We start from the raw sequence: 17,237 nt of genomic DNA, 5'->3' as shown, positions 1-17,237 counted from the left end.
TTACGGGTCCCTCTCCATCTCATTAGCCCACCTTCACAACTGCACCCACCCACCCCTGGCTGCCCCTCAGCCCAGCTCAAGCCGCTTTCTAAAGGTCATTTGCAAAAGGCCAAGTACTGGGCTCATCCAGGATTTGAACGCAGGACCTCTCGCCCCCAAAGTGGGAATCATACCCCTAGACCAATGAGCCAGACAGGAGTGCTTGCTGTGCTGCACTCTCTGAGCTGGGATGTGTCACTCTGCGCTCCAGCATCTCTGCTTCTTTAATAGCTGCCTCCCTTTGCCCTGCAGGCTCCGCGCCTCATGGGAGTCTCCAGGGTTAGCATTCGCCCACGGAACGCCCAGCCACTGGATGTTACTCGGGCTGACACTTCAGCCTCAGGCCATCAAAGGGCTTGTTCTTGTCTCTAGTTACCCACAGGGCTCTGCTCGGGATGGTGTGTCAGCTGTACTAAGGCTGTGGCGGGTTTCCCTGTCTCCATCCAGGGCTGGCTTCTTGCCAATCATTCTTCCAAGCGAGATCATTCCATAAATGCTGAATTGCACCATGTTCCCCTGTCGCTGGGTGACCTGCGGACTCCCAACGGCTGTGGGATTTGTACCCTCAGCCTCAGTTAATCATTTTATCACCCACCGGCCTTTGAGCCTGGGCTGGACTTAGTACCCTCTGTTCGCACGGTGACTTGTGTGTGATCAGATTGGAGCGCTCCGTCAGTTACCTTAGTCCATCGCTTTCCTGTGCACGCTTCCCAGCACCTATTTCCGTTCCTTCCTGTTCCTCCCGTACCGTTTTAATTAACGAGTTTTCATTTATGCCAACAGCCAATCCCATGGGTTTGTCAGGGGCGTATCAGCCATCAGCTGCCTGGATCCACCTCCAAGGTCCTTCCGGACCGACCTATCTCCTCTCACTCCCAATCACTGCCCACCTTCCTCTGCTGGTCCCCTTTTCAAACAGGCCCCTTCCTGCTTCCTCCCTCCCACTGGGGCCGCGCTCCCTGGGCACAGCAAAAAACCACCTCTTCACCCTCCTTCAGATACCACCTCACAACTCACCTTTGCCGGAGGACCCCAAAAATCAGCACAGAGGTTCAACTGCTGAGGTCAGCGCCCGTCACGGGTACAAACATTGCTGGGGGTTCCCTTGTCCTGCCCCATCTGTTTCCACCTGTCAGCTCTTCCCTTATGCTTCCATTGCAAGCTCCGTGGGGCAGGGACCCACTTTTCTGATCTGTGTTTGTACAGCAGCTGGCGTGATGGGGTCCTGGGCCCCCACTTGGGCACCAAGGTGCTACAGCAATGATTCATAACAATGCTAACGAGCGGAGGGGGCAGAAAGGAGAATCCCCTCCCTGGGACGGCCTCTGATGCTGACGAATGCCCATGTCCCAGCTTTGGATTTTCTCTCCCCTGATCTCGGCCCAGGAGAACCGAGGAGGCAGGGAAGAGATTGCAGGGAGTAGTGGGGAGTTCCTGAAATACAGGGGATGGGGGAAAAGAAAGTCCTGGGTGGGGAATGCAGAGATGCAAGGAGCTCGGCCAACACACGCTACGGAGAATGCGACCCTCTGGTGAACCTGCCTGTCGTGTGCCCCAGAAAATCCACCATGACCCTTGGTAAGTCGTGCCAATGGGTAATTCCACTCTCTATTAAAACCTTTCACCTTCTGGACCGATGTGGAGAGAGGGCTAGCAACCTCCAGACACAGAAATTCAGCTGGAAAACAAGGGGGCAATTTGCTTGGGTTTATCTAAAGAAGAGTCTGGGAGGAGATTCACACGTCGTGTCCAGTGTTCCCTCTAATTTTTCCATGTGCGGAATGAATTTTCTTATGTGTACAAATATGGAAGTGATGTGTGGCGGGGGTGGGATTGAAGGGTGCGGAGTGTGGGAGGGGGCTTGGGGCAGAGGGTTGGGTGCCGGGGGGTGAGGGATCCAGCTGGGGGTGTGGGCTTTGGGGTTCAGGCTGCCCAGGGCTCCCCCCAGCTCTCTTTCCCAGTAGCAGCACCTGGGCTAGGGTGAGGAGGTGCCTCTTTTTGCCACAGCAGCTGGGCTGGGTTGGGGCTGGAGGAGAGGCTTCTCTCCCCACTGTGGCTGTAAAATGAGATGAATGGGAGGGGATGTGACAGAGGCTAGAAAGGAACGACTGCCTAGAGAAGGCAAAGTGGACCAAGCAAGGGGGCCCTGAATGCTGGGAGCAAATTTATGCCACTCAGGATTTTGAATCTATAAATTCGTGTAGCTAAATCTGCAATGTAAACATTCCATCAGGAGCAGGCGCTGCCTAGGGGCCAGGAGGGGGCTGAGATGCTGGCTTGGGGCTCCTGTCTCTTTGGGGATGTCAGTTCAAACCTACCCATCGTGGCCACTTACAGCCACTTTACACTCAGATATGAAGGGGATGATGGAGAGAGCTAGACACTCACACCTGTTTTCAAAAGAGCATAAGGGAGTTAGGCACCCTTTGTAGTCACCAAGAGAGTAGGGCCTTCTAACCAATCCATAGCCTCTGCAACAGACCTCAGTTCTGGGCCCCCATCATTCTCTTTTCTCCACCTTCGGAACTGTGTCCACCCACTGTCTCTCTCCCTCCCTCCGGTTACTTTCAAAGGCCATTTGTAAAACCCCAACAGCTGGGCTCATCCAGGATCTGAACCCAGGACTTCTTGTGCCAAAAGTGAGACTCATACCGCAAGACCAACAAGCCACATGCTAACCCCCCATGACACCTTTGCTGAGCCAGGATGGCTCACTTGGCCCTCAGGCACCTTGGCATCTTTAATAGCTGCATCCACCCTGCAGGCTCCACCTCTCATGGGTGTCTTTGCTGTTGGCATCAGCCCACGGAACTCCCAGCCACTGGATGTTATTCAGGCTGACACCTCAGCCCCAGACTGTCAAAGGGCATATTCCTGTCTCTAGTTACCCACAAGTCCTGCTCAGCTCTGTCAGGATGGTGCTTGAGCTGTACTCAGGCAGTGGAAAGTTTCCCTGCCTCTGTCCAGGGCTGGCTTCTTTCCAGTCATTCTTCAAAGCAAGATTATTTCACACGTGGCTAATTGAACTACATCCTCCTGTCCGTGGGGCGACCTCCTGCCTTACACTGGCTGTGTGATTTGTTTCTTTACCCTAGTTAATAATTTTATCATATATTAACCTTTGATACTGGGCTAAAATTGATACTCAGTGTTAGTTAGGACGGTTACTTTTGTGTAATCAACAGACGTATCACTCCTTTAGTTACCTTATATTACAGGGCTGTATAGGTGATCCCGGCAATTACAGACCAGTAAGTCTAACGTCAGTACCGGACAAATTAGTTGAAACAATAGTAAAGAATAAAATTGTCAGACACATAGAAGAACATAAATTGTTGGGAAAAAGTCAACTTGGTTTCTGTAAAGGGAAATCACGTCTTACTAATCTATTAGAGTTCTCTGAAGGGGTCAACAAACATGTGGACAAGGGGATCCAGTGGACATAGTGTACTGAGATTTCCAGAAAGCCTTTGACAAGGTCTCTCACTAAAGGCTCTTATGTAAATTAAGTTGTCATGGGATAAGAAGGAAGATCCTTTCATGGATTGAGAACTGGTTAAAAGACAGGGAACAAAGGGTAGGTGTCATAACTATAAAGGGAAGGGTAACAGCTGTCCTGTGTACAGTACTATAAAATCCCTCCTAGACAGAGACTCCAAAATCCTTTTCCCTGTAAAGGGTTAAGAAGCTCAGGTAACCTGGCTGGCATCTGACCTAAAGGACCAATAAGGGGACAAGATACTTTCAAATCTTGGGGGGGGAGGGGGGAAAGGCTTTTGTTTGTGTTCAAGGGAACAGTTCCAGGCTGAGCAAGAAGCAGATGACAGCCTTCAGAAAGCTTGGGCGGCGGCGCGGAGCACCCCACTGCCTCTCAGCTCTTCTAACCGATCCTGGTTTGTTGTAGAACAAGGACTTTTATACAAGGAGACTCTTTCTGGTGGGCACCAGGAAGATTGGCATCCTCAAAGACAGTTGGTAGTTCCCACTAAGTATCGGGTAAAGCTCTTGAGCTTAGCCCATGATCATCCCAGTGGCCATTCTGGGGTGAACAGAACCAAAGACCGGTTGGGGAAGTCCTTCCACTGGGAGGGAATGGGCAAGGACGTTGCTAATTATGTCCAGTCTTGTGAGGTGTGCCAACGAGTGGGAAAGCCCCAAGACCAGGTTAAAGCCCCTCTCCAGCCACTACCCATAATTGAGGTACCATTTCAGCGAGTAGCTGTGGATATTCTGGGTCCTTTCCCAAAGAAGACATCCAGAGGAAAGCAGTATGTACTGACTTTCATGGATTTTGCTACCCGATGGCCGGAAGCAGTACCCTTAAGCAACACCAGGGCTAAAAGTGTGTGCCAGGCATTAACAGACATTTTTGCCAGGGTAGGTTGGCCCTCCGACATCCTTACAGATTCGGGAACTAATTTCCTGGCAGGGACCATGGAAAACCTGTGGGAAGCTCATGGGGTGAATCACTTGGTTGCCACCCCTTACCACCATGAAACCAATGGCCTGGTGGAGAGGTTTAATGGAACTTTGGGGGCCATGATACGTAAATTTGTAAATGAACACTCCAATGATTGGGACCTAGTGTTGCAGCAGTTGCTTTTTGCCTACAGGGCTGTACCACATCCCAGTTTAAGGTTTTCACCATTTGAACTTGTGTATGGCCGCGAGGTTAAGGGGCCATTACAGTTGGTGAAGCAGCAATGGGAGGGGTTTACGCCTTCTTCAGGAACTAACATTCTAGACTTTGTAAGCAACCTACAAAGCACCCTCCGACACTCGTTAGCCCTTGCTAAAGAAAACCTAAAGGATGCTCAGGAAGAGCAAAAGGCCTGGTATGATAAACATTCCAGAGAACTGTCCTTCAAAGAAGGAGACCAAGTCATGCTCTTAAAAGCCCATAAAATGGAAGCATCGTGGGAAGGACCATTCATGGTCCAGGAGCGCCTAGGAGCTGTTAACTATCTCATAGCCTCCCCCACCTCCAACATAAAGCCTAAGGTATACCATGTTAATTCTCTTAAGCCCTTTTATTCCAGAGAATTAAACGTTTGCCAGTTTACAGCCCAGGAAACAGATGACGCGGAGTGGCCTGAAGGTGTCTACTATGAAGGAAAAAAGGATGGTGGCGTGGAAGAGGTGAACCTCTCCACGACCCTTGGACGTCTGCAGTGACAGCAGATCAAGGAGCTGTGCACAAGCTTTGCACCAATTTTCTCAGCCACTCCAGGATGGACCGAACGGGCATACCACTCCATTGACACAGGTAATGCTCACCCTATTAGAACCCCACCCTACCGGGAGTCACCTCATGCCAAAACTGCTATACAAAGGGAGATCCAGGACATACTACAGATGGGTATAATCCGCCCCTCTAATAGTGCATGGGCATCTCCAGTGGTTCTAGTTCCCAAACCAGATGGGGAAATACTCTTTTGCGTGGACTACCGTAAGCTAAATGCTGTAACTCGTCCTGACAACTATCCAATGCCACACACAGATGAGCTATTGGAGAAATTGGGACATGCCCAATTCATCTCTACTTTAGACTTAACCAAGGGGTACTGGCAAGTACCCCTAGATGAACCCGCTAAGGAAAGGTCAGCCTTCGTCACCCAGGCAGGGGTGTATGAATTCAATGTACTCCCTTTCGGGTTGCGAAATGCACCCGCCACCTTCCAAAGACTTGTAGATGGTCTCCTAGCGGGATTGGGAGAATCTGCAGTTGCCTACCTCGATGATGTGGCCATTTTTTCTGATTCATGGGCAGAGCACATGGAGCACCTGGAAAAAGTCTTCGAGCGCATCCGGCAGGCAGGACTAACTGTTAAGGCTAAAAAGTGTCAAATAGGCCAAAACAGAGTGACTTACCTGGGGCACCAGGTGGGTCGAGGAACTATAAATCCCCTATAAGCCAAAGTGGATGCTATCCAAAAGTGGCCGGTTCCAAAGTCTAAGAAACAGGTCCAATCCTTCTTAGGCTTGGCTGGATATTATAGGCGATTTGTACCCCACTACAGCCAAATCACCACCCCGCTGACAGACCTAACCAGAAAGAGCTAGCCAAATGCAGTTCAATGGACTGATGAGTGTCAAAAGGCCTTTAACCAGCTTAAGGTGACACTCATGTCTGACCCTGTGCTAAGGGCCCCAGACTTTGACAAACCGTTCCAAGTAACCACAGATGCGTCCGAGCAAGGCGTGGGAGCAGTTTTAATGCAGGAAGGACCGGATCAAGAATTCCATCCTGTCGTGTTTCTCAGTAAGAAACTGTCTGAGAGGGAAAGCCATTGGTCAATCAGCGAAAAGGAATGCTATGCCATTGTGTACGCGCTGGAAAAGCTACGCCCATATGTTTGGGGACGGCGTTTCCAACTACAAACAGACCATGCTGCGCTACAGTGGCTTCATACCGCCAAGGGAAATAACAAAAAACTTCTTCAGTGGAGTTTAGCTCTCCAAGATTTTGATTTTGAAATACAACACATTTCGGAAGCTTCTAACAAAGTGGCTTATGCACTCTCCCGGGAAAGTTTCCCAGAGTTAACTGGTTAACAATTGTTCTTGGAATGAAACATATTATTAGTTTTTATATAATCAGTAGTATGTCTTAAGGTACATGTGTCTTATTAACTCTGTTTTCTCCTAGAACTCCAGGAAGAAATCACAGCCAGTGTGGATCCGAACGTTCAACACTCTCTGTGATTTGGGGGGCGTGTCATAACTATAAAGGGAAGGGTAACAGCTGTCCTGTGTACAGTACTATAAAATCCCTCCTGGCCAGAGACTCCAAAATCCTTTTCTCTGTAAAGGGTTAAGAAGTTCAGGTAACCTGGCTGGCATCTGACCTAAAGGACCAATAAGGGGACAAGATACTTTCAAATCTTGGGGCAGGGAAAGGCTTTTGTTTGTGTTCTTTGTGGAGGGGAATGCGTTCGTTCTCGGGACTGAGAGGGACCAGACATCAATCCAGGTTCTCCACATCTTTCTAAACAAGTCTCTCCTATTTCAAACTTGTAAGTAAATAGCCAGGCAAGGTGTGTTAGTTTTCCTTTGTTTTCTCAACTTGTAAATGTACCTTTTACTAGAGTGTTTATCTTTGTTTGCTGTACTTTGAACCTAAGACTAGAGGGGAGTCCTCTGAGTTCTTTAAGTTTGATTACCCTGTAAGGTTAATTTCCATACTGATTTTACAGAGATGATTTTTACCTTTTTCTTTAATTAAAAGCCTTCTTTTTAAGAACCTGATTGATTTTTCCTTGTTTTAAGATCCAAGGGGTTTGGATCTTGATTCACCAGGAGTTGGTGGGAGGAAGGAGGGGAATGGTTAATTTCTCCTTGTTTTAGATCCAAGGTGGTTGGATCTGTATTCACTAGGGAATTGGTGAAGGTTTCTCAAGGTTTCCCAGGGAGGGAATCCATTGGGAAATGGTGGCAGCGGACCAGAGCTAAGCTGGTAGTTAAGCTTAGAAGTTTTCATGCAGGCCCCCACATTTGTACCCTAAAGTTCAAAGTGGGGATACAGCCTTGACAGTAGGAATCAATGGTAAATTTTCAGAATGGAGAGGGGTAACTAGTGGTGTTCCCCATGGATCAGTTCTAGGACCAATCCTATTCAGCTTATTCATAAATGATCTGGAGAAAGGGGTAGACAGTGAGGTGGCAAAGTTTGCAGATGATACTAAACTGCTAAAGATAGTTAAGACCAAAGCAGACTGTGAAGAACTTCAAAAAGATTTCACAAAACTAAGTGATTGGGCAACAAAATGGCAAATGAAATTTAATGTGGATAAATGTAAAGTAATGCACATGGAAAAAATAACCCCAAATATACATACAATATGATGGAAGATAATTTAGCTACAACTTATCAGGAAACAGATCTTGGAGTCATCGTGGATAGTTCTCTGAAGACGTCCACGCAGTGTGCAGCAGCAGTCAAAAAAGCAAACAGGATGTCAGGAATAATTAAAAAGGGGTTAGAGAATAAGACAGAGAATATCTTATTGCCCTTATATAAATCCTTGGTATGCCCACATCTTGAATACTGCATACAGATGTGGTCTCCTCATCTAAAAAAAGATATACTGGCATTAGAAAAGGTTCAGAGAAGGGCAACTAAAATGATTAGGGGTTTGGAACAGGTCCCATATGAGGAGAGATTAAAGAGGCTAGGACTTTTCAGCTTGGAAAAGAGGAGACTAAGGGGGGATATGATAGAGGTATATAAAATCATGAGTGGTGTGGAGAAAGTGAATAAGGAAAAGTTAGTGACTTGATCCCATAATATAAGAACTAGGGGCCACCAAATAAAATTAATGGGCAGCAGGTTTAAAACAAATAAAAGGAAGTTCTTCTTCACACAGCACATAGTCAACCTGTGGAACTCCTTGCCTGAGGAGGTTGTGAAGGCTAGGACTATAACAGGGTTTAAAAGAAAACTAGATAAATTCATGGAGGTTGAGTCCATTAATGATTATTAGTCAGGATGGGTAAGGAATGGTGTCCCTAGCCTCTGTTTGTCAGAGGGTGGAGATGGATGGTGGGAGAGAGATCACTTGATCATTACCTGTTAGGTTCGCTCCTTCTGGGGTACCTGGCATTGGCCACTGTTGGTAGACAGGATACTGGGCTGGATGGACCTTTCATCTGACCCAGTATGGCCATTCTTATGTTCTTAATATGCTAGCCAAACCTTATGGGACTAAGACAATTACTGAATTAAGTTTAATCCCTTCGGGATCCAGAGTATTGCAAATGAAATTGTGCGTGTCTGCTGGCGGAATTGCATGTAACTCCTCCAGACAACTGACTAGTGCAATCTGTGGATAGCAGTAGGAACTTGAAAGGGCTTCGGAGGACAATGCGTGCAAAGTGGATTTCCTAGAAAGCACCTGGGAGAAGGGAAATGCACATTCTCCGCAGCCTTTTGAAGCTATGCCCTGGAGAGAGAGACCCATTGTCTACTGGTGACCTGCTCCTGGAAACTCCAGATCGAAGATTCCCGAACCGTATAAAGGATGGAGTAGACTTTTCATGAGTGGGCTACTTCTGCGCTGAGGCTGCTCTGAACTTGTCAGCACAAAAGAGACCCCTTGTGGGCGTTTGAAGGATTCACTAGAGCAAAAGTTGGAGACACCTGGGGTGACGTCTGTGAGGTTATTAGCACATGTATCGGTTCTTCTGTTGTTTCTTGTATGTTTTTTCTGGACTGCTTTTACCTTGGGGATGGAATAGGCTTACACAGGAATGCTGAGTGGTAAGTCGTAATTGTTGGCAAAGACTCTGTTAGTCTCAGAAGAGAAAGCAAGCAGACCTGTTTAGGCAGGCTATCCTCTGCTGAGAATAACACAGTGAACTATTTGGCCTGCAAATACCTTGATCCGCCCAGTGGCCTGGGTTCAGGTTTGGTTCTCAGAGACAGGAAAGCCCTGATCACGCTCCCTCTGGTTAGTGCCAGATTCTCATTAAAAAAGTGACAGTGTTATTTGTCACTAAGGAATAATCTCTACCTACTACCAGAGAGGGCGCAGAGAGAAGGCAACAGGGCTGCAGAGATGTCTCTAGGAATAGGATTAAAAAAGCTGGGACTGTAAAGCAAGACAATTGAAAGGGATGTGACATGAATGACAGCCTAGAGGAGATCGATTGGGACCTTCCATTTTTAACACAAGAACAAGAGGACATCAAACCAGCATGTCAAATCTCAGTCTTGCAGGATTTGAATCCATAACATCTCATGCCCAGAGCTAGAAGCTAACTGCTGGGCCATCAACCAGAGACCAGTTCACCTCTGCAGCTGGTTGTGTGCTGCCACGTACCCTTCTTGGGAGGGATTTCACCAGTGCTTAATTTGTAATGAAAGAAGTGCTGGGGCGCGAACAATTTTTTTACTTTTATAAACAATGTGCCAGGCCCAGAGGTGCCGGGTCTCTGAACTGCCAGGCCCAGAGGTGCCAGAGGTCTGAACTGCCAGGCCCAGAGGTGCCAGAGCTTTGACCTCTGTTGTGACCATGGGACCTACAAAGCGTTCCCCTGTTGGGAGCTCAAATGTAAAGAGTATGGGAAAGTGTGTGAGACATTACAACTGCCATGAAAAACAGGTCAAGGCGTTAACCGACCACAAGGGGGTGCACAGAGATGGCATGTGGAACTAGAAATGAATAGACAAAATTGGTGTGACTAATTCGGGGACACAATAATGAGCAGGGTGAAACACGCTGCCCACCTGTCCCCTTTTTGGGTTTCTTAAAAAGAGGCTTTGACAAAACACATGATCAGTTCAGACCTCGCCCTCTTGTTCCCCGGCCCAGCTTGTCTCGCCTCATCTTCCCTACCCTGCCTGCAGTGCAGCTCAGCTGTCGTCCTGAGAGGGGAACGCCCAGGCTTGCTCTTGGCTAAGGAGCATTGTTTTTTCCCTGTGAAGGCTGAAAGTCGTTGCCTGGTCATGTCAGCTGATTTGTGTGTGGACAGAAGGGGGGCGCAAACCTGAATCAGTGCCCGGGATTAGTGTAGACATACCAAAGGACTGTCAGCTGGCTGTGAAGCTCCACACCTGAGTTGTTAAGCACCTACTATGCTCTAGGCATGGCTGAATGACACCTACTAGCAGCAATTAACCGTAGTCTCCTGTCCACAAACTTTAGCTAAACTCTGTGCATTGAGTTTTCACCTCTTAGAATCAGGATTCAGCCCAAAGCAGTGTTTTCCCCAGGGATTGTAATACAAGGGGGTGTTCAAATGTATGGGGTGGGGATTGTATAACCATTAAATTGGCAACACTGATGTAACTCATTGACCACTGGGGGAGGAGGATGGGGGAGTTCAGGGGGGTGTTCACCCAAAACCCTCATGGCCACATCTCAGGGGGCTCGGAATTATAATCACCGTGGCAGAGCCGGAAGAGACATGGCCTCCTTGCAGATCAAGCACCATTCGGGCTGATTTCTGATTAGGTCTTCAAGGGGGTCTGTAATGAATAATGACTTTATTCAAGCAATGGTACTGTTTGGCTAATGGAGGTGGGGCCAAGAAACTGGAACTAGGGAGACTGGGACAGAAAATTCAGGGCTTAGGACCATTTCCTAAAGTTTCAGTTCTTGTGGGTTTGCTGGTATATTGGGACTCCTGGGTTCAAATCCTGGAGGAAGCCTGGTGAGAAATCTTCCTGAGCATCATTTTCTAGAGCTGCTGGGCTCCATAAGTTCCTGTTGGGTCAGCAGAAGTTCTGGCTGTTTGGTGCTTCTGAAGAGTAAGCCTGAGCATGAGCATGGATGTGGCTTGAGCCTGAGCATGTATGTGGCTGCTTGGCTGTCGCTGAGAATTTTCCACATCTAATTCTCATTCAGACCAGAGACTGGAAAGAGACAGCTCTTCTGGAAAGTTAATAGGAGCTCTTCTGGAAAGTTAATGGGACTCATTCAGGTCCCATTTGGAAACCCCCACCCCTACCTGAGCCATTGGTCTGGGCTAATGACAAAACCGGAGTCAAACCCTAATATGGAAGGACTGTCCATAAAACTCCTTGCGCGTGGTTTATTATCAATATTGCAGTTGTAGTGTGCCTGGCACTGCACAAACACAGAACAAAGCGACAGGCCTGCCCAGAGAGCTGGCGCCTAAGGAAGGTCCGAGATTGGATCGAAGGAGGATTCGGGATTGATCTGAGATAGGTTAGAGGTTGGATCTGAGGATTCGGGGGTTGATCTGAGTAGGGTCAGAGATTGGATCGAAGGAGGATTTGGGAGGGGATCTGAGGAGGATTTGGGAGGGGATCTGAGGAGGGTCGGAGGTTGGATCGAAGGAGGATTTGGGGTTTGATCTAAAGGAGGTCGGAGGTTGGATCTGAGGAGGATTTTGGAGTGGATCTGAGGAGGGTCAGAGGTTGGATCTGAGGAGGATTTTGGAGTGGATCTGAGGAGGGTCGGAGGATGGATCTAAGGAGGATTCGGGGTTTGATCTAACGAAGGTCGGAGGTTGGATCTGAGGAGGATTTTGGAGTGGATCTGAGGAGGGTCGGAGGTTGGATCAAAGGAGGATTTGGGAGGGGATCTGAGGAGGGTCAGAGGTTGGATCTGAGGAGGGTCGGAGGATGGATCTAAGGAGGATTCGGGGGTTGATCCTGGTAAGGTCTGGGTTTGGATGCAGGACTTGGTGGGAGGACTCAGTGTCCCTTAGAGGGATCATGGCTCATCCCCCTCCCCTGCCTGGCTCTCAACCTGTGTCTCGAAGTGGACTGGTTCCCCATCGACGCAGGCGATGACGATCCTGCTGGTGCTACTGGACCCGCTGTAGTCACAGTCGGGGGGATCAGACCCTCCCTGGAGCTCACAGACAGTGAGGGGGAAGGAGTCTTCGCTGAGGCGCAGGTCTCCTCCGGCTGGCTCCCCCCCGTCCCCGCAGACGGGCTCGATCTGGTTGGCACTGCTGTGGATGAAGGTGTTGAGGTGTTTGCACTTGTGGGCAGTGGCCATGTCCCGGCGCCGCATCAGGAGGTTGCAGTAGCTCCGGGCGTCTGGCGGGCTGGGATCAGAGGCGTCCACATGCTGCCTCAGGAACTTCTCATAGCGCGACTCCCCTCGGGCCAAGGCCAGACCAGTGACCAGCAGGACGAGGGGCAGCAGGAGTGCGGGGCGGGCTCCCCTCAGGGCCATGGCCAAGTCTGTCCCTGGATCAACCTGCAGTGGGGAGAGAGGGGGGAGATGGATGGAGACAGAGTGGGGTGGGGATCTGCCTCCTCCATGGAACCTCCTGGGCACTGTCCAGACCCTGACCAAGATCAGGGTCCCCGTTGTGCCAGGTGCTGCACAGACCCCGACTGAGATCAGGGCCCCGTTGTGCCATGCGCTGCCCAGAACCAGAGATCAGGGCTCCCATTGTGCCAGGTGCTACCCAGATCCCAACTGAGACAAGGGCCCTGTTGTGCTGGGTGCTACTGTGATGTTTCTTCAGGTGTCTGAAGCTGTAAGTCACCCTATCACCGCCCTGCCTCAAAGCGAGAGAGATTTGCAGCTGCTAAAATGAGTCTGCTCCTTGCCTCTCCCATCAGCCAGCTGGCCTGGCACACTCCTCTGGTCCTGGCACACCCTGGCCTTGCCTTGCAGGTAGCCCTTGGGGCTCTCCAGTTCCCCAGCTCTTCAGAAGCGTCTCCCTGCAGCAGGCAGCCCAGACAGGCAGAGAAATTATCCAAGCCAGCATCTCCAAAGAGCCAGGACATGGCCATGCTGGTGGCCCTGCTGGGTACCACCCCTCCCTTCAATATCACAGCACTGAGATGGATTTATAACCAACCAGGGTCCAGTCCTGACTAAAGAAAAGAGCTTTCTGCGCCATGAAGCAGAGAGACCAGAGGCTAAAATGGTCACAAAGAAAACACACATACAACCTCCGTCCCCAGTGACTCAACCTGCCCTCAGCCGGCCACAATCCACAGCGAAGCTCCCTGTCTTACCTAATGTGACTTCTTGGTGTCCCTCTCCCATGTGGCTAGAGATCCGCTGTGCAAAGCTACAGAGAGACCCAGCTGCTATGTCCCGACGTGGTGGCCAGAAAGGCAATCTCTCCCCTTCTCCTTATAGTCCAACTGACCTTAGACAGGCCAGGTAAAGGTCTCTGCCCCGCTGACTGTTCTCCAATCAGCCGACACACTCCTGCCTCCCTCACCCGGCTGTCAGCTGGCTTTTCCTGTTGACTCAGACGCATGTAACTTCCTAAGTCTCCGGCCTTAGTCAGAGTAGTAAAGCCACATTCCTGTGATGAGGACGAACTTGTAGATCAAGTCTGTCCCTGAAACACGTGAGGACTATCTGTGTGGCACATACCTCGTTATGCACCTTCTGTGCCTACGTCAGGCCATGGTGTTACTGAGCAGTGTGTCACCAGTTTTCCTTTGCTGCGCCTTGCAGAGAAATACTGTGACAGTTAGGGGCAGTGAGATGAATTTCTAACAAAACAAGGGTACGTTTAGGACTAAAGAACAGAGCTTCAAGTGCCACAAAGCAGAGAGAATAGAGACAGAAAATGGTCACAGATAAACCACAAGTATAACCTCACTTCCTAGTGACTCAATCTGCTTTCAGTCGGCGACAACCTGTAGCTAAGAGCCTCAGTGTGACCCTGAGTCCCCATGTTCACACCCTGCACTTATTGTCATAATCTCCATGCAAAGGATGCCATGCGAGGTAGCATTTAAAGAGTAATGACAGCCTGATGGGTAATATTCATGTGGAATGTGTGCACGAAATGCATAGCCAGAGTTATGAACATGAGCTGAAAGTATGACTGCAACGTGTTTGCCGGGCGAGTCTGGGGGCAGGCTGAACTGGGTTCACAAAGACAAAGCACAAACCCATGACGCTGGTCAGGAGTAAGCAAAGTTGAGAGGCCCTCACTAGTCAAACAGCCTGTCTTTGCCAAGGAACAGGGGCTCTGTCACCATGAGACCCCATGTCTCTGTCCTCACCGCGGGAATGACCTTTACTAGGGGTAACACTCCAGAAACTGCATTTCAGAGGGTGACTGGACTATTAAAGTGAGGGGCAAAAACACCCCAGATCATCTCTCAATCCCCTAAGAAGCCAAAGGGACCAGCTTTTTGGCTTTGGGGATTGATCCTGACCTGAGATATGGTTTGCCAGGTTGCTGGGACCATGTGGGAAAGATTTTCCCTTCAACCAAATCTAGCTTGTTAAGTTTTTGCTGCGGAGAAGTGTTTTATCTTCATTTCTCTTGTCTTTCCTGACTTTCATGCCCGATGCTCGAACTCACTTGAAAGCTCTCACTGAGTCTGTAAATCAACTTGCTTTATTTTTAATCTGAACCCATCCAGTGCTGTGTTTAATGTGAATCATTTGATAATTCCAGTTAAAATAACAGACTTGGTTTGACCCTCCCTGGGTAAGCGGGGGGGGGGGGGGAATGGATCTTCAATATCTGAGCTGCTCAGAAGAGGGCCGTACGGTGCAGAATGCACCATCTGGGGAAAACCGGGGCTGGGAAGAGTTAATCAATGCAGGGGGACCAGTGGACGGCTATGGCACTGCAGGCAGGCTCCTGAACTTGAAACTTTGGCTCAGGACTGCCTAATGCATAGACGCAAAGCGCCTGCTCCCTGCAGCCTGCGAGCGTCCCAGGCAGAGGCAGGTAAAAAGGGAAACGAGTCTTCAGCTCTCCAGATTGCCCCTCCCCTGGCAGGTCACACTGACCCAAAGCAACTTTTCAGCATCACCCTCCCGCATGGCAGGGGATCCACCGTATGGACAAAAACAGCCCCTTGGAGTGATGGGCACAAAGGAGATGTCTCCCCTGCACCTTATAGTCCAGTTGCTGTTAGACAGGCACCCCTAGATAAAGGTCTCTGCCCCGCTGACAATTCTCTAATCAGCCGACACACTCCTGGCTCCCTCACCCGGCTCTCAGCTGGCTTTTCCTGTTGACTCAGACACATGTAACTCCCAAGTCTCTGGCCTCAGGCAGAGCGGTAAAGCCACATTCCTGTGTCAGGACAAACTCGTAGATCAAGTCTGTCCTCGAAACACGTGTGAGGACCATCTGTGTGGCACAAACACATAACTCTGTGCTCCGTCCATGCCTACGTCAGGCCATGGTGTTACCGAGCAGTGTGTCATCAGCTTTCCTTTGTTACGCCTTGCAGAGAAATACTGTGATAGCCCTCTGTTAGGGGCAGTGAGTGTGCTGGGCCTCAGAGGAGTTACAGAACAGAGGGACTTCTGCCAGGCGGCATGTGGGGGTGCTAAGGGTCACAGCTGCACAGACTCCAACCAAGATCAGGGCCCCCGTTGTGCTGGTTGCTGCCCAGACCCCGACCTGATCGGGGCTCCCGTTGTGGCGGGTGTTGATGCCCAGATCCAGGGGCCACACTTTTCCTCCTCTCCCCCGGGACCGTGTCAGGGTTTGGGCCCTCAGCTCTTGCCAGGTTGGGCCTCCTATGGACCAGGTGGATCTCCTGGGCTATTGACCATTTGTATCAACATACTGGAAAAAACAGATCAAGTTTGCAGCAAAGACGGGGGATGGTAACTAACGAAAGGGAGGGTGGTCACTGCTAGAGGATGATGTGGATCTGTTGGTAAACTGGGCCTAAGCAAGCAATGTATGTTTGGATCTGGCTAAACGTAAAGTCATGCAGCTGGGAACAAAGACCATCGGTGTATCTCCATTGCAAGGTTGTGGCTGCTTGGTACAGGAAACACCTCTGGCACCAGGAGAGGCCACGAGCGGGTTGGGACAGAGCCATCAAGCCGAGCACTGGGAGCTCCCATGTCCTGGGCTGTGCACGTTGTTTACCACGTGTGTGGTCGTGGGTTCAAATCCTGGTTAGAAGCAGCCATGACCTCTGATTGTTTAATGTCATGGGAGAAAATTAACCCGCATCCGACAGAGCCCAATTGTGCCTGTCATCGGACGGGAGGGACCACCAGAAGTCTTTCTGCCCAGGCGCCAGCTCCCCTAAGAGAGGAACGAGAGAGATACCTCATTTGGGGGGGACTTGGTAGCACTTTCCAGGGTCTGGCTGGCCTAGCGGTGACCTCCACTGATGTGAGCTAAAATCCTGCCAGGAGCCCCATGCTTTGGGGCCTGGGCCATGAATTCCTTGGCTCATGCTCCCCAAACCCATCTGGGAATTGACACATCTGGACTAGGAGGCTAGTGTGTGTGTCGGGGGGCTGGCTGCTACAGGATCCTATTTTCAGAGCTCTCCATCTGGAGCAGCCCCACCAGGCCCAGCCAGGAGCCAACCAGAACCCGAGTGGGAAGGTGGAGTAGATGCAAAGGCGGGGGGAGGAAATGGGGGTTTAATGAAGAAAAACAACACACTTAATCCTGTAGCCCAGGGGTTCCTGCCCTGGGCTTGTGAGGTGCGGGGTCAGGTGTTCACATCTTTCATGGGCCGTTTGCCATGAATTTCCCAGCTTTGACGACCCTCTCCCAGGGCTGAGGGTGTCTCCACATGCTGCAGCCCTGCCTGGGCACCGCTGCTTTGGTTTGTCCCTGTGTATCGGCATATTTTATGTGAAACATCAAACCCAAGGGGATTTGCACCATGTCGGGAGATTTTCACACCCAGCTTTCCCCACGTGCTGTCTCCCACTGGCGTCGCATGGGAAAGGAAAATTGTTTGAAACCAGCCTCCCATGAAGAAAGGCCCCATATCCCATTCCCCGCCCCCTGAGCCAGCC

General features: G+C 50.1%; 1 protein-coding gene and 1 long non-coding RNA gene across 3 annotated transcripts; one reads left to right on the top strand and one right to left on the bottom strand.

Moving 5' to 3' along the window:
* Positions 1–972: 972 nt before the first annotated feature.
* On the top strand, positions 973–7,287 carry LOC128846733 (uncharacterized). 2 transcript variants are annotated; one of them, XR_008446809.1, is made up of 3 exons: positions 973–1,617; positions 5,079–5,305; positions 6,689–7,287. It is a non-coding gene; the product is annotated as an uncharacterized LOC128846733 (long non-coding RNA). The 2 variants fall into 2 exon arrangements; XR_008446808.1 differs by having other exon boundaries at positions 5,079–7,287.
* Positions 7,288–7,976: 689 nt separating this feature from the next.
* LOC128846910 (ribonuclease-like) lies at positions 7,977–13,587 on the bottom strand. Its single transcript, XM_054046181.1, has 3 exons — positions 13,490–13,587; positions 12,258–12,716; positions 7,977–8,111 (listed from the first exon to the last, which is right to left on the bottom strand). The coding sequence occupies exons 2-3, from the start codon at positions 12,690–12,692 to the stop codon at positions 8,052–8,054; spliced, it is 495 nt and encodes a 164-aa protein (XP_053902156.1). The 5' UTR covers positions 12,693–12,716; positions 13,490–13,587; the 3' UTR covers positions 7,977–8,051.
* Positions 13,588–17,237: the final 3,650 nt, after the last annotated feature.

This window comes from Malaclemys terrapin, chromosome 12, assembly GCF_027887155.1.
Source record: "Malaclemys terrapin pileata isolate rMalTer1 chromosome 12, rMalTer1.hap1, whole genome shotgun sequence".
NCBI lineage: Eukaryota > Metazoa > Chordata > Testudines > Emydidae > Malaclemys > Malaclemys terrapin.
The sequence above is the reverse complement of the archived record's forward strand: the minus strand, read 5'-3'. Positions and strand labels throughout refer to the sequence as shown.

Excerpts from the sequence above, each read along its gene's own strand:
- LOC128846910 (XM_054046181.1), bottom strand. The coding sequence starts at position 12,692 with ATGGCCCTGAGGGGAGCCCGCCCCGCACTCCTGCTGCCCCTCGTCCTG. Across the intron at positions 8,112-12,257 it reads CAGTCCACTTCGAGACACAG|ATGAGGAGACCACATCTGTA; the intron begins GTTGAGAGCCAG and ends ATCTTTTTTTAG.